Here is a 17914-nt window from a genome sequence, read left to right on the forward strand (position 1 = left end):
ACTTATTGTTGGTGGAGTTTATTCTCAACGAGTATTCTCAACTATATATAAATCACAGATTTCTTCTTTACATATGTAAATGGTAGTAATCATGGTGGTGAGGAATTAGTAAAGTAGTTTATTACACAATGATTTGGCTGCTACTTGCTTCATTGCACACATATGTATTTATGTAAATGGAGGGAGAAAATAAGGGAAACTTGAACAAGATAAGTTTAACATTGAATACATTGGCCAGTCTTAAATTTTGGTTCGTTGGTGTTTTCTCTCCAGAGATGTTGTTGCATTTTATTTTCTTCATCATTTAGTACCGGCAGAGTAAAAGATAAGAAATGGAAAATGAACAACTTCAAGAACACACACACACAGACTTTTAGTAACAGTAACAATGAAGACTGCAGGTGTGTGTACTGATGTTTATAAAAATAAACAACTAAGCTTAATATCAAGATTTATGAAAATATAGGCACTTGGTAAGAAAGAAATAGATAGTGATTTAAAGCTTTATAGAAAAAAAAGAACTCAAAGACTGACTTACTACACGATAATTGTCCATTATAATAAAGTATATTTGAGAGTATGAGACATGAGCAAGACTAGGATGAGAGTATAATGAGAAACAATAAAAGAGATTCATTGACAAAAAGTTGCTATAAGAGATGTGAATCAATCAATCAATTTAATAACAATGGAATTTATGATTGTCATCCTTTTAAATGATACATACATCTATACGATCATTGATGATAATAATGAAGCATACAGTATAAGTATCACATAGAAAAGTATTGAACAATGAATCAATAATAATAGTGATAATGGTAGTAGTAGTAGTAGTAATAGTAGTAATCGTAACAATAACAGGTATTAATAAACACTTAACAAGATTTATTTATTTTCAAAGGGAAAAGAGGAAGAAGGGAAGGAGTAAATGAGAGTATTCTCTAAAACAAAAATTCATCAATCAATTAATTAATCAAACAATTCAATAGATTCATAATCAACAAGAAAAATAGAGAATAATCATAGTAGTAACAATAAATTGTGAAAAAAAATAACACATGAAAAGAAATATATACTGATAATTATGATTGAATGAACAAAGATAACAAAGACTGAATTGGCATCATGTGCACATAAAGCTCAATTCTTCAAATGATGTTCATAGAATTTTGAACAATAAGTTGTTTATCACTGTCTCAATCATTGACTAATTGCCTCCCTTTTTAGCCACTTTTTTTTAAATTTCTTTTTATTCTTTTCTATGGTAAAAATGAATAGTGATGATGATGATAATAATAGTAATAAAATAATGATAATAGTAATGATAAATGAAAGTTAATGATTTATATTAACAATATTTAGATATTAGATTGAATTTACAAATAATGATAATGAAGATGATGGTGATGGCGATATTAGTAGTACTGGTCGTAGTAGTAGTAGTAGTAGTATTTATAGTGATTTGTAAGATAGTTGGATACTCTCTCCTCTTCCTCCTCTCTCTCTCTCTTCTTTATCATTTTATTTTTCTTTTATATCGGTTTGTATAATACAGTAGAGACAAATTTTTGTCGATAACGTGTTATAGCTGAGAGAACAATCACACCATCCTGAAATGAATGAAAAAGAAATATAAACGGGGATATATATATATATTCTGAATTATTAAATAGAGTTAACAAATGATTTAAACTCTCATGGTATCCATCGTTCAAGTTGATTAGGTTTAGTTCATATTTGAAAACTATTCATAAACTGTTATATCTAGATTCATTTAGTATTGTTTGTTTGAATCTTCCCATAGATGTGTTAGGACTGCAACTGGTCAGTCTCTAATTGGCATATGTGCATACTGTGCGTATTGCCTCGATATAGCCTTAATTCACAAGCATTGTAAGCCGACGAGTCCCAAATAGGACGAAACGCGCGTCCTGGATTCCACTGCTAGCCATTATCCATCTTTGTTATATCTAGAGCTTACATTCTTGATATATTGCGTACTACTTGAGCACTCGAACGCTAGAACCCTCCAAGTTGCAAATGAGAAGACAGAAGATGAGTGAGGAATGTTATCCCAACAATGCCAAATATGGTACAAAGTTATTTGTAGTTTTTTTTAGTAAAGGCAAAATCATCATTACAGTCATCCAATTCGTAAACAGTAGTTTTTAGCTTTTGTTCAATAGGGAAGCTACACATCGAGATTCTGCAATATTTTTCCAAAAGATCATCGGACAGAATGTCTTCGGCTCTTTCTGAGCATCTTAGAGCTTCCTTGAGTTCACCCGTAGGCCGTTCTCACATAAACAATAGTAATAAGGTAACCCATTTATTTAAACGAGTATTCATTTCTGTCAAGGCAAGTATAACCACCCAGTTAACTAAAGTGAAATAGGTAAAAGGCGGATTCAAAGCTGTAACTTATTACCACTGGTTCGGTAGAATGTTTTCATCAATTTTGAGCCAGAACTTATTGGATAATTGTCATGAATAAAAATATTATTTTCAGTAATTCATGAAGATGTTCAAATTCACAATATAAATTGTAATTAATCCCAGTATTATTACACACTCCAACCATTGGTTCGAAATTTATTTGAAATGATAGGATAATTGATACTTTTTTTGTAAAAGTATTCAAATATCTATAATGAGATCATCTAGTAAGCTAATCAGAGGTTTGGCACAATGTGAGAATTTCAGAAATTCAACTTAGTTGATGAAGATCTACATATATACCAGCCAACCAACTTAGCGAGCACGACAATTGAATTATGAATAGACTTAAAAGACATGACAACAATCAACAAACTCAACGAACTATTGGGTGAAGCTATGTAAGATATTGTAGATCACCTAATTGATAATTGAAATAGATATTAGAAAAAAACGATCTCGGCTATAAATTGTATTATTTTAAACATAGATGAGATGGATAGATATGAACAAGTGTAAAACATTCTACGATTTCTTTTCACTTATTTGACTACCTGTGGAATATATACAACTTTATTGTGATTTAGAAGTTTCATGAGATTGAGATGTTTATTTATCTACTAATCTATACAATCTAACTCATGAATTCCATGAAATTCCCTTCATCATCTTTTCAGGTCCTACTATTATATATTCAAATCCATCATCCAAAAGGTGCCCAGTTCTAAGGTTACTTTAAAAATTATAGCTTGTGTATTTGAGATTGTTTGTAAAATAAAATAAAAATGTTAATATTGAGATGATTGATATGCAACATTAACTTGGATAAGTTTATTTGTCAAATGGAATTATGAGGTTAACGGTCAGAATAAATATGGATAACATAGGATGCGAGAAATAATAATGTAATGAAAAATCAGACCAAATGTTTGGCAGGAGGAGAATTATTAGTGATGCCATCAATCGTTTATAATGAAGTGTTTATAAGATGAGAATTCAAAAAGCCCTAATAATTCAAAGTTTCATCCAAGTAGAGCACATGAATGTATATTCTACTTGACAGATGACTTAATTAGTTACTTAAATAAAACTATGGGTAACACCGAGGAATAAGAGTGAAACCGACTAAATTATGATATGGATCAAAAATAATGAATAATTCCAGGAATGAAAGGAGAGTATATAGTAGAGGACCAACTAATGAGGATATATGTGTACACATCGGGAAAACAAAACAAAGTTAATAGTGTATAACACACACATACGTGAAACAACACACTGAAGAGGGTGTATAGGTACGGTATTTATTATTATTTATTTATTTTATAAAAGCAAATTGAAATACAAAAACAATTGTTTATTTTTTCGGAAAATATGTTGTTTTAAATAACACTGACCTTGATAGACAAAGCATACATATGATTGACCATCACATGATCTGGTTGTGGCAATAAATTTGGATCACATTGGACATTTGTATCCCGATTAAGTATTACCTAAAAATAAGATGTAAGATAAGTAACTCTTTTTTTCCTATAGTATATGTATAAGTCTGAATGGCGAATATCAAAGTTAAGATCGATTGATTTTATTTTACAGATTTCGTACGCTACAACATTTTTAGTGGATCATATTAGACATTTATTATAAGAAATTGATTGCTAATTTGTTGGGATCGATTTATGTGCAAAAAATCTAATTTCAGAGGTTGTTAGTCATAACCTGTACGGCTTGGCTAAAACGTTTTCAGATGTGGATGGAAGAAGACGGAGTTTTAAATTATCCGTTAGAGTGAACATACAATGAACATGGATATCATATGGTTCTATTTGGCGAACACCTCGACGTCATAGTCTTTGGATCGCCTTTAGCATCAATCCATGCTATCGTCAGGCTATTGAGTTGAGATCGATAGGACCCACTTAGTTAACTACATATATAGATGTGCTTCGGGAATAACCTTGTTCAGTTTTTTTATGATAAGGCCTAATTTATTTAAGTTTATCTGAAAAAACTGGGATATTTTCTATAAGGATGGTTACACTTGCATAGAAATATCTATTCATATAAACGAGTAGTAGTTTTCATAATCGATTGTCTTAATTCTTTCAGAAATGATCATATATATAGTTGATTAGTAGGTTACGGGTATATCCTTTAATTTTACCAAAGATAAATGGTTTCTGTTCAATGACTTATAACTAACAGTATAAATGTTGAATCTGGGTTGGATAATCTTGTATTTCAGTGGCAGTGGACTGATTAATTTTAAACTAGGCAATATTAATGTACCACTAGATAAATTTTAGTTATATATCACGGTGTTGTGTAGTTTAAATTGACCAATACATTTATTCACTTTAAAAAATGACAAAATGTTACCTGAAGTAATTGTGGAGGTAACAACGGAGGCGTTAATGCTTTTTTAGGATCATTTGAACTATTATGAACTGCTGGTGAAGGTAATGACCCTCCACTTCCGGTTTGTGGGGATAAAGCTTCTAACGGTGTAGCAGGAATAAAACGGCTGTATTCACCAGGAGGTGAACCAGACCCGGAACTTGGTACATGGGGAATTTCCGCTTCTGATGCCCCTGGGGCATCAGATTTTCCATCATTTATTTGAAATGGAATAGCCTGTGAAACTGAGGACCGATCTTCACTACCACGAGAATTCGCCATATCATGAGATAGAGCAGTAAGCACATCAAAGTCCGACTCTTTGACTTGAATCACGTTATTTTGAACACCGGTCGGACTAGTAGAAACAGGCTGCAAAATTTCAAACATGTTGAAATCAATAAATAGTCTTAATTCAGTCGTTTACAAAAAAACACAAAATACACTTGAATAAATTAACAGATGCAACATTATTGAAAATTTGTCGAGTGTAAGGTGTGAACCGTTACTAGTCATATTGATTAAAATCCAGAATTTTTGAGTACACTTATAAAAGTATGACATATCAGTGCTTACTCGAAAGTATATATTTGAAAAAGCCTTTCAACCATCAACATTTTAATCGCATTCTAACAGTGAAAAAGTAAAGACAATAGCCCCACAACACAGTTCAAATTAATAATAACAATGTTATCATGAACCTAACAGTATATACGAGGACAATGACTAATTGTTAAACGAGTAAAAATAATAAATATCAAAAATGAAATCCGTAAACTTACTAAGGAGAGGCGATGGAGATCAACTGAATTATGAATTTATATGATTAAGATATTCGGTTAGATGTAACCGATACATAATATGTGGACGGAAGACACTTTAACACTTCCAGTTTACTAATTTGGTGGTAGATGACAACACAGAAAAAATAGTTGATAGAAGTTAATATTAATAATCATAAGCTACATTTATTTCTCCCTCATATATATTTATCTCTTATTCTGAATTGTGAACCGCTAGGTGATGAAACTGATAAAGCGAAGTCCTTAAAGATAGTATTCAACAAAAATCCAGGCAGAATACTTTGTATGCTTTTATTTGAACCTAAACGATGCAAATTGGTACACATTTTTACAAGCGAAACATTTCTCTCGGTTTTCAGCTTATACATATCCATTAATAAGGTTTCCTGTTTACATTTATTTAAGAAAAGGAATTTTTAATAAAGTTACACTAAGACATTCAAGTAAATTTATATTTTTCGTGAGTAGAAAATATTTTTTGGACAATCGCAGTAGCGTAAACACATTTCCTGAAATAATCAGATATTACAATTATTCTAATTCTTTTCTGATACGTTAATGTGCTAAGCAACTATTTCGCAACTCCAATTTAAATACACTGAATGAGGTTACTTCTATCTTCTTCTTCTCGGCCTGGTAACTAGAGGGCAAAGTCTAATTTGTATAGAAACTTTATTGATCGATAACCCCAGAGGGAATAATTTACATTCAAGTCAATTCAGTTACATATCGATTCAATGATTACTGATTACAGAATTTTATTAACTGAGTAAGTGTCACTGAACACATAATCATAGTGAAATAATCAAAACAAAACAAAAATGCATTGGGAATTAAATAACTGGTTACAACTGATAATACAGTGGAAGTCAATGAATGGAATTCAGTCTCAACGAAGATGAGTTGAAGTTGACTGAACAAAATTCACGTTAAATAAATATGCAAAATTAAGATAGATTTTCCTCCTTATACGTTGTATTTGGTGATATGGTATACTCAAAATTCTTTTTGATATTTTTCCAGTCACAGTATCTAGACGTTTAATGATGAATTACTTTAGCTTCGTAACGTAGTGGAGCCTAAACGTTTGGGTCATCTACTTTCCAATTCAAAATATTGTAATTAACCTTCCTGTTCCAGATTTACTTAAGCTAAATAATTATGAATGTTAATTTTATGTATTCACGGGTCATTATAACAGGCTTACGAATTATTGAAATGCTAAATACGGGAGAATTCAAATAAAAATACTATAGTTGTTGGCATATTCTCCTCCTTAACTATCTTTTGAAAAAGGTGAGAGACGAATGTACTGGAATTCTTGCATCGCACATATGGTAGATGGAAAGAATATTAATAGCAGCTAGACTGGCAAGAAAATTTCGCGATTCCGGATGAGTGATAAACTGTTAAGACTGTTTATAAAATGGAGCAACTGAAATTGGACTGCTTGTTAAATAGAAGTTCATTAAGACATTGCTCAATTGATAATGAGAATCCCTTATTGTAACGAAATTTAACTTAATAGAGCTGCTATTATTTTTATTATTGTCGAGTTTTACATTTATTCAATTAACTATGTATAAACGTCTATTGGACAATTTAGAAGATTAAGTAAATATATCGGTATTACTCATTGTGAATTGCTATTATGATATTATTTGGAGGTATAAAATGAAGCAGATAATCCTTTAAGTGGACCATACCCTCACTTGCTAATAGGTCTAATCTAAGAGATGATAGAGAAGAATCAGAAGATACATCCACATAGTAAGTATTATTTACAGACACTGAGATTGGAGGAATCATGGCACCTTGGATATATCTCTACAACTATAACAACGTAGTTTTGGAATACTATCGAATTTGTTTGTGGATCGATGTTAGTGGTGATCGTGATGGAGTTTCGTTCAGTATTCCATACAGACATTGAGATGTAGACCTAAGAAACCAAAATTATAATGTAAATATATACCTATTTCCGCCGTATCTATCTGCACTTTTATTCTTACACAATTTTCGATTTGATTATTTTATAATACTGTCATGTTATTTTTTGAGGCACATTTCCAAATATTTCGTTGTATCAAGTAGTTTCGTATTGAGATGAAAATAATAAACAAATATAAAACTTAATTAGTTCTAGAAATGAAACACTGATGACCAACCTGGTTTTGGTCTAGCTTCCAATGCCCATCAACAATAAATTTGTACTGATGTTCACCAAGAGGAAGATCAATGATCGTATAAAAGTTATGTTTACTCGAGCTGTTATAAACATAAAATAAAAAAACACATGATTTCACGGTTTGTAAACAAGATTTGTATACAGATAAATGGGTTACTTCATATGGTATAGGAGCACGCTAGGAGAAAGTAAGAATTGGCCAAACCAAGACGTAATATTAATCCAAGGAGCCAGTTATAAGTGGACTGTGCCATGTAGGTAGGTTTGTACTACCTGGTTGAGGTTCGGAAGATTATAGTAACCAGTGTTTGAAGATGTTTGTGACATATTTCAGTCGGTCACAATGACATAATTGTATTTACCCTTACCCTCCTATAGAAAACAGTTTTCAAAATTATCTTAATGATTTTTTATTCCAAAAAACAAATACTTTCTCCTCGAATCACAAGACTTAATTGAACTTTTGAATACAGGTATAGGATATAATACATCTAGTCTATCTGGCCTGACTATTGCCCAGTGTGCGTCAAACTACAAATGTTGAAGTTTATTTATTTGAACACAAAAATATTGGTACAAAAAGGCACCAAATACATATTCGCCACAAAATAACAATGAGAATGTGAAGAGATAGAAAATGTAAAGTGCGTATGAGAAAAAGGAGAACAATAACGGACAGAAATTAGTGCATGAGTGAAATAGTAATAATGGGAGAATGCAGTTCAGTTAGCAAAAGTACAACCAGAAAGAATTCTTCCAGTCAAAGAAGTCACGTCCATTTTTTATGAAGAAAGTATAAGAAAGATACAGCAGGATCACCACTGGCTTCTATTCTGAGCCATATCTGATAACGTCTCAAGCCACTGTGTTGTACCATCTCTAGGACCTCACCTCAACCAGGGAGACGTGGAGAACCAACAGAAGCCATTCCTGGACAGCTTTCTTTCATGCCACGACACCATGTCATACACTGGTCATCTCTCCACTTTTTCCAACCAGTTCCAGTGTCGACAAATAATGCGCGACGTGGAATTATCTGGGACGACAAATGTTAAGGCCAGTAAGCTTGAATGGCACATGGTTTTAAAAACGGCTTGATCAGATAAGCCATCGAATGATAGCATTCAAAGAGCAATTGTTCATTTAGACAAGAGTTTTAGAATTCCAGGTGTGCGACAGAATTTAATCAATGCTAAAGACTGGACACCAAGTAATGTAAAACCCTCAATCATATGTCATTGGGTGCCTTGACAGCTTACTGATAACGTCTCTGACCGTGATACTAGTGTTGGTAGCTCTAACCCCGTGGGGAGCAAGTGTTGGTGAGACCGAATAGTAAATAAACAGGCTATGATCCGCATATATATCTGGTGCCCCCTTGTACCAATATTTATGTGTTTAAATAAATAATAAATAAAATATGATCCACAGCCCAGACGATTGGGACGATGGGCGGAACACTTATGGAAACAGTTTACCTGAACTCCAACTACCTTCTAGTTCCCAACTGTTGCTAAACAAACTGAATGGAATGTCAAAATAAGCTCCCCAGCTCTTAATAAAGTTGAAAAGGCTATAACTAGCACGGAGCGGCAGAAAGCAGGTGGCTTCAATGGATTAGCTTTGGAGATTTTTGAGGATAGTCATCCAGTTTTTCCAGTTAAATTAGCTGGAGTCTGTAAACTGAATGTAGCACCATATAACCTGTCACGATCACTGATCGTTCCAGATCATAAAAAGGACAGAGGTCCTCCTGTGGTAACTGCAGAGGAATCAATTTAACTAAAAACATTAGATAGTGTAATTATCTGACGGTTATCTAGATCTCAGGAACAGTAAACTTAAAAAAAGATGTGAATGAAATGACCAGATATCCACTCTTCATCAGGTTCGAAGATATAAGGATACCAACTACGCCCGACAGTTGCTGTATTTTTTAACTTTGAGGTGGCATTAGACTGTTGATCTGGAGGTTTTATGGTACTATGTCACTGAAGGGCATGCCGATGTAATACATTACCCTGTACAAGCTCTCTACCTGAATAATACTGGTCGAGTTAAAGATTATGACAAATCGTGATCAGAGCTGATAACATCAAGAGGTGTTCGTCAGAGTTGCCCATCTCCTTTATTTTTATCTAACTTCGTCATAGATATTAATTAAAGTGAAGATTTCGATACTTAATTTTTCAGGTAGTGATCAATAACCAGGAGATTCACTAGACTTAGAATACACAGACCACGTAGTTTTATTTGGTGACTCCCCCACCTGACAGTATACAGCCTTTTGGTCGCCTTTAGCAACAACCCAAACATGTCTGGGATGCGTTTTACTGTCTTCGAATCCCATCTCTTACCTCGGAACTGGTCTGTCGAGACGTGTAAACTAGAGAATGACCAGGTTCAATGAGTTGTATACTCAATTTATTCTGGAAGTCTTATTAATTCTAGTGTATTAGCATCCGACGAAGTTTTATCACAGCTTTCGGAAACTCATTTGTTTCCTACCGACATACGTCGCTTGTGACAAATAGATGTATATCTGCCGAGCGACAGGTGAGTATACTAAACGGTAGTCAGATCTGTATCACTCTATGACTAAGAGACATGGCTTACGGTAACAGAAGACAGTTGGCTCCTAGTTTTCGCTCACAGGTAACTCTGGACCATTGCTAGCGTACGTCGAAATTACGAAATGAGCTATGTTGAATTTAGAGGCAGGTGGTGGGTAAAGGCGGAGAATGGATTTACGGGGTTATTTAATATGTAAACCCGACAACTGCCAACCTTTTAGTGCAACGTTGGCTGTTGTAGGGGTGGGGTGGAGTAAGTTAGCAACGTTCAAACCAATACGTCATCGGAACATGAATTTACTGGTTATTGGACAGACTTATCAGTAGAAATAAACTATTTAATTGGACCATAACCATTAGTTGGTTGTATCTAATATTTGAGACTGGCTCGTTGATGTAGTTTCTGATCAACTGTGACATATCTTTTATCGCGAATTCTCAATATGCCTTGATAAGAGATTATTTTAAATGTGCGAATTTAACATTGATTACGATGAAGTTACTGTTTAAAATATGCAAGCATACTAACAAGATAGATAGCCGCATTAGACTACTAATATTTACATAATATTATGCATCTCTAACCTTTTAACCATCGGGATTTTCGATCTCCAACCATTGAATGTACCACTTATGTAAACGTCTTTTCCTCCTCCATCCCACTTAAAAACAGTTGGTACACTCTGAACAGGTTGATTTTCTTCTGAAATATCAAGACCTAGACCCGGTCCTCCAACGAATAAATTTGGCTTGCCACCTGAGTCATAAAGTCGGGAATCACGGAGTTGGTCCGCAATAGCATGAACGGCAGAATTACCAGTAACAAAGCTAATCACGGAATCCTCGGCAGGAGTGTCCTGAAGTTAGTTAAATGTATACTCTTGTGTAAAGATTAACCTACATGTGACATTTGATATACATATCTTTTACCAGCAAGAACGCCCGAGAGGACATCGTCGTCCAGTGACGGTCTGCGCTTGTGACCACTGGAAGAGTTACCCATAATTTTGATTTATGTATAGTTGGTATTAGATTGAAAGTTTAAAGAACTGGAAATTAGCCACGGGTCCTCAAATCTCGAAACAACTTATTTGTCCGGACATAACGACCAAATCGTAACGACAATTACAATTCACGCGGTTTCTGAATTCAATTAACTATAGATTCAAATTCAGATATATGTATCAAAAACAGAAGGCCTTCGGCCTGTTTTTTGTGATTTTCTAGTTAGGTTTAGAGGCTAGGGGGGTATCACTTTTTCACCTGACAGGTTCCATAGGTTGATGGCTTGGTGTGAAAGCCTCTGTTCGTCCTTGGCTTTTCTACTCGCCTACTATGTACTCTGAGTTGTCACGATCTGGTGTGAAGAAAGAGACAGGACATATCAAGTCCGAAATCACTTCCAAGTATTCTATACATCAAAATCAGATCACCACTTCATCTGTGGTAGAACAGAGTAAAGAGGTCTAGCTTTTCTAGTCACTCTTTGTATGGTAAACCCCGAAGTTGCACCGGCGGCTAACCTCTTTAATTCTCTCAAGATTTCAGAGTCAACTTTTAAACAGAGGCTTGCAGCTTAAACGTATTTTTTAAGTTTAAAACTCGTTAAAGTTGTGTATACTTTAGTGAACATATTAGTATCTAACTTGGTAAATGTCCAACTCAAAGCCCACAAGTTTCTAAGCCCTCTAGCGGGGACATCAAGGCAGTGGGTCTTAGTCGCGAGATCATGGCTCACTTTCACCACAAGATCCTTGTGAGACCGCGCTACAGGTACAGGTGTGTGTATGCTACTAATGTCGACAGACATAAGTAGTATGTAACACTAATCAAAAGTTGGATGGCCGGCAGATCGGACTGAAGAGAATAGAAATAGAAAGGAATTGTGAACTTAAGGAAGCATACAAAGTGTGAAGGACAAATGACGGAAAATTGAAAATGGATTATTCAGTATATAGTTCTCATATTTAATTCAGATATTTTGTAATTTTGTGTTAAAACGCAGTTGGATGTCTGCACGTGTGTTCTTGTTCATTACACAACACTTCCACTATGATGTACCTATTTACCGTTGTGGTCTCAAAGTGTGTGTAAATGCACTTCGCCACGTTTATGAGTATCAGCCACTCTTTAAACCAACTAATCAGAATATCTAAGTCTTTCTGAAGTGCGCACGCATCTGTGTTTTTCCAGCTTCAAGAGCAGTTTATTTGTTGGCACCTTGTCAAATGCTTTGCTGAAGTCTGTGTAGACAGCATCCACTAATTTTCCATTGTCTTGAGCCTCTATTCATTTCTCTCTTGTTATAGGGAGATTTGTTGTTTAAGATAAACCTTTTCTAAAACCATGCTGTTAGCTGTTTAACAGCTTGATGATTTCCAAAAGTGTCATTATGGCTTTTTGATTATTGTTTCAATTATCTTAACTACGACACTGGTGAGACTAACGGGTTTGCAGTTCTGTTTTGTGTGTTCGAGTGACAGTTGCATCCTTCCAGTCCATAGGTTACTCGCCTTGGCCAAGTGACATTTGAACATCGTAGCCAGTTTTATATATTGTACAATTTGTCTCAAGGTAGGTGAAGCTACTAGTGTGCTTACAAATTGTATGATGATCGTCAATCTTAGCTTGGTTTGTCGTATAAGCTTGACATAATTAATATCTGAGGAATCAATCAAGCCACTGTTCGGTTATTTTACCTCTGAGTCATATTTTCTACCTCCAAGAAAATTCGACTTCGGAAAATATTGTTTATCTACATCATTTTGTGTTTGCTGAGTGATGTAGTCCAGTCGAACTATTATGACGTAGCAGCGTCTTGATTGTCTTGTTATTTATCGACTGTATTTAGTGATATATTCCTTCTCTGACTTATACGTTGTTAGCAACACTCTAGAAAGTTGAAGGTGAGTAATCGCAACAACACATAAAGCCATTATATATGTGAAGTCACTATGTCCATCGGTTGTACTAAACAGTTACTGAGATGTGTATTTCACTTAAATATATATGCGCACACAGTAATTAAACAATTTGTTAAAATCCGTATCTGAGGTTAATCCAACTTAAGTTAATTGGCAGTTCTTCATGATGGATTATAGTGACATCTATAACCCGGCATTTTCGTTGAAAGAAAATGTCCTCTATGCCATCTCCACTACGGTCTTCCTGCCATTTTCCTCTCTTGTATTTTACCTCTTCACTCATCATCACGATGAATTCACTCTCGATTCAAACACAGGTTTCGATTTCGAAACTATCTCGAGCCTTCGACCTTGATTTTCGTACCCGTTTCTATTCCCAACACTTTGTTCAATCCAACTGCTACTTACCACTTTCTTATCATGCCTTAAAAACAGTTGATATCCTCTGATTTCAGGCGTATAGCCAAATGTAGGAAAAGAATACGATCAAACACCACTACCGACACGATTTCTCGCAGTTACGAGTCGAGCTACTCTGTCCATCCAGAAGCAGACAAGCTTATGCCAGTTATCGCCATTCCAGATATGTCGAAGACTGTATTGCTAAAGAACAATAATAATCACAACTGCAACCATATGGATGATATGAGAAAGCCGCAAGTTGACATGAACATTTTCGATCCGTTTCAGTATCTCATTAACCCTAACCTCTCAGAGACTCCAGATCAGATGAATCATACCAATAATTTCCAAGATCGTGTTGCTTCAGAGGTATTTGAAAGAATAAGATGGTCTAGTAACGTAGTGTTTTTTAATATACCGGACACATATGCCCTTAAAAATATCACGTCTAGTCTGCATAGAGCCAGCAATATGATACATGTACCATGTGTATGCACAAGATTAAAAAGAAGTCGCTCTGTGTAAGATCCATTTTGAAGGTTTTGTGTGTGAAAATCCCTCCATGCATACATCTGCAACTTGTTCTTATTGGTTCCTTTAGTTGTACATTTTGTTAGTCTTTTTGACGTCGTTTGAGATGGCAGTATTTTGTTATAGTATAGTTTTTCTCATTTTTATTTTTTTCCTTCAATGAGTTTCTATGTTTCTTCCTGAACTGTATTTATGTTGTTTTAAATGATACCTAATCTAAGCGTCAGCCACATTGACTTTTCCCTCTTTGATTGTGTTGCTTGAGTTGACTGTGATCGTTCATTTTGGTTGTGAATTGAAGCACTTTTCCAGATTCGGAAACACATGGTATTATAAAGCAACAAATTATTATCATTTGAACGGATTTTTACTTGGTCTATCCATAAAAGATAGAATAACATATTTTATTGCGTTCGGCAATTTTCCTATATTCCTTATCAATTTGCCTATTTATTGTAATTTAGATCGATTATTAAGGGTGTTATGACTTTACAAAAAGTAGGACGTATGCCGATTCGTTACGATTTTATGTCCGGTTTTTATCACGTCAGTTATCCGCCGATCAGAATACAACTTGTCTAATCCCAACACTGTACCAAATGAGCAATCTAGCGTCCTTATTGTTCCCTTGTCAGCCTAGCCCTTCTAATTGAGTCCAAAAACACCAATTGCAGCTTCTGCTATGCGATTCATTTACTTCAAGCGTACTTGGTTTACATGCTAGACAAAACAGACCGCATCACACCATCAAATAGAAAATAATATTTGCACAAGATCAAGACAAATGTGGCTGTGAAAGTGGGAGACAATAATCGATTAACTGATATATAATTTAGGGACAGTAAATCGTATAATAATAATTTATAGATCAAAATGAAGCTTATAATAAGATGAATATAGATACACACAGTCTAATTACTCAATAGTTAAACAATAAGAATATATATATGAAATAGTCGTCCACTAATAGGTCCCGGAAGTTACTTGCACTCATGTCTTCGCTAGGATACAACAGAGGGAACAATCATTGGTTGAATGACTGAGCGGTTATATTTGTGTAGGTAATAATGTTAATTTGTATTTATGACGAAATTTGAAACAATTATTTCCCCAATCACCTTGTTCTGATTTCAATTGAAGAATATAGTGTATCTAAACTACCGAGACAGTTATTCTTCAGCCAAACCTTAGTTTGAATTTTACACTCTGGTATGCACTCACTGATCCTGTTCAAATTCAACTCGTCTGCAGACGCCAGTGAGTTTCTGCCTTCCTCCAATACGATGAGACAGAAATGTTATTCCAAGGATTTTAAGATTCTTCCAAATAGAATATTATGTCAACAAAAAGCAAGAAGGGCTAGTTACAGACCACTAGCGTCGAAATTTCAAACTCACCATAAACCTAAAAGTCATAAAATAAGTCTGATTACAAGAGGACATCTGACTCTACAAATCTGCCACTGCTAGTAAACTCTCCTGAATCTCTTAAAGCTCAGAACCTAGAAAAGAGCAACACTAATGTAGGTGGTGCCCATCCTCCTAAATATCTTGATTTAGATCTAACCCTAAGTAGTTGTGCTGATGAAGACTCGGATAACACCGTTCAAATTCCTGTCACTTCAATGCCCAGTTACAGTAACTGTGCAACAGATAATTGGAAAAATAGTCATAACATTTATATAACTGACCACACACTTAACGTCGACGTATTCGAACCTTGTAAACCATCGCAAACATGTTTAACAACACTTGGCAATGAAAATATGTTTGTTAACAATTTGTTAAAGTCGGTATGCCCATGGAGCGGTCTGTACACACATCCCACCACTAGATAATTTTGCGATCCTAGATTTACGGTAACCCAAGTGGAGTTATCTACAGCATCAAGAGATTCATTCTCAAATTTATACGTCTGAATGTCTGACGAGGCATAGATAATTGTACCGCCTCCTATCCCATAAAGTCCATCGGTTCTAAAAGAAATGTAGTTATCTACATGCAAGGAGTGATCGGACATGGATGATCTGCACCATGTTTCCGTAATAAGTACGATGGTTGGACTTACAAGAAAGAAGAGGGTTTAAAGATGAGTAATCTTATTGGACAGAAAGCGGTCATTGATTTTGAAAACCGCAAGGACCACAAGTAGATTGTATGGACCTACCGGGGACCAATAACTTCATGGTCCAATGTCGTCTTGGTTTAAACGGTGCTTGCTTATTCCACCCCGCCCTTACAGCGGCCAACATTGCACTTCAAGGTTGTTGGTTACACATCCCCATCAAACCAGACGGTTTTCAGAACTGCGCCAATCTATTTTACATCTTTACCTGCCTCTAAACTCAACATAGCTCATTCGGTGGTTTCAACGTATGTCAGCAATGCTCCAGAGATATCTGTGAACGAAATCCAGGAACCTACGAATGTCTCATGTTATCATAAGCCGACTTTTATCGTCAGAGTGATACAAACCACACTGTTATTTAGTATATTTGTACTTTGTTTGACAAATGTAGAGCTCGGATATGCCATGAGTTACGACATCTAACAATCTCTTATGTTATTTCAATTATGACAGTTTATCCTAATTGTTAACATGGAAACGTTACGGACGTGAAACAGTTGCGCGCTTAGCTGACAGATTAGAACCTCACTCCACTGGATTCGACTTAGGCAATCGATTATTATTGTTAGCCCTTGAACATAAAATGTGCACAATGCTGCTCAAAGTTGAGTTAACAAATTTGTTTTTGACTATTTATATATTCATTTAAACACATAAATATTGGTACAAAGGGGCACCAGATATAAATGCGCCGCACAAATCTTATTTGATTTGTGTGACGGCTGTGGTACTGCCCGGGTGCCCAAACTGAAGCAGGTGGTTTTCTTAGGGGGCCATATATGGAACCTTTGACCCAAAGATCCGATCCACAAGGCAGTGGAGCATCGTGAGGAGATGCAGTCTCATGGTAGCCGGTCACCAACGATTGATTCATACGCCGTTTGTTCCTTCAAGATACTGGAGCCCATGTGCACCATTGGTTTGGAATCAGGGTTTCCCAACTCCCCTAGGTGGACTTCTCGTGTCCACCAACCCGGTTAAAGCGCCGGACATTCGCTTTTCGTACTCTCAATTTCGTAAACAACAGTAATGCCACGAGAAGGCAGTGAGTAGGACTTCCCTGTCAGAGGTTATATATTCGCGTGGCCATGTGAGAGCATTTCGAGAGGGAGAGCGGACTCTCCCCATTATCGGCCGTACCAGAGCTATTTTACCACTTCGATTTAAACGGAACAAGTTTTATTTATTTACTTAAAGTGATTAAAACGAAGCAACTGATTGATTAACCAACACGGATCATATATTTGACAGGGATCAATTTCGTGCTAAATACATGATAAAATTAAGTTGTTTTATTTTAGAAAAACTTAATAACAACAATATTAAAACACCGTGAGTGCATGAAGTGAAATGACAAAAAACAATTAAAGGATAATGCTGAAGAAGGTAAAAAGGAAAGATAATTATATCACAGTAGAAATGCATACAATGTATAATCGAGAATTTTGCTACTTGAGGCAGCATATAAGAGTGCAAAAATTTAGCAAATATGCACACAAAACTTTAATAAGTTGAAAAGTATTTCGT

At 35.1% G+C, this 17914-nt stretch overlaps 1 protein-coding gene across 1 annotated transcript; it reads right to left on the reverse strand.

The window, feature by feature from the left end:
• Smp_170160 (5-AMP-activated protein kinase, beta subunit,putative) lies at positions 1–11545 on the reverse strand. The gene is made up of 7 exons (XM_018790591.1): positions 11305–11545; positions 10989–11260; positions 7811–7910; positions 5093–5211; positions 4822–4915; positions 3837–3935; positions 1–1613 (listed from the first exon to the last, which is right to left on the reverse strand). The coding sequence occupies exons 1-7, from the start codon at positions 11404–11406 to the stop codon at positions 1536–1538; spliced, it is 864 nt and encodes a 287-aa protein (XP_018646108.1). The 5' UTR covers positions 11407–11545; the 3' UTR covers positions 1–1535.
• Between the last annotated feature and the right edge of the window lie 6369 nt (positions 11546–17914).

This window comes from Schistosoma mansoni, assembly GCF_000237925.1.
Source record: "Schistosoma mansoni, WGS project CABG00000000 data, supercontig 0049, strain Puerto Rico, whole genome shotgun sequence".
NCBI lineage: Eukaryota > Metazoa > Platyhelminthes > Trematoda > Strigeidida > Schistosomatidae > Schistosoma > Schistosoma mansoni.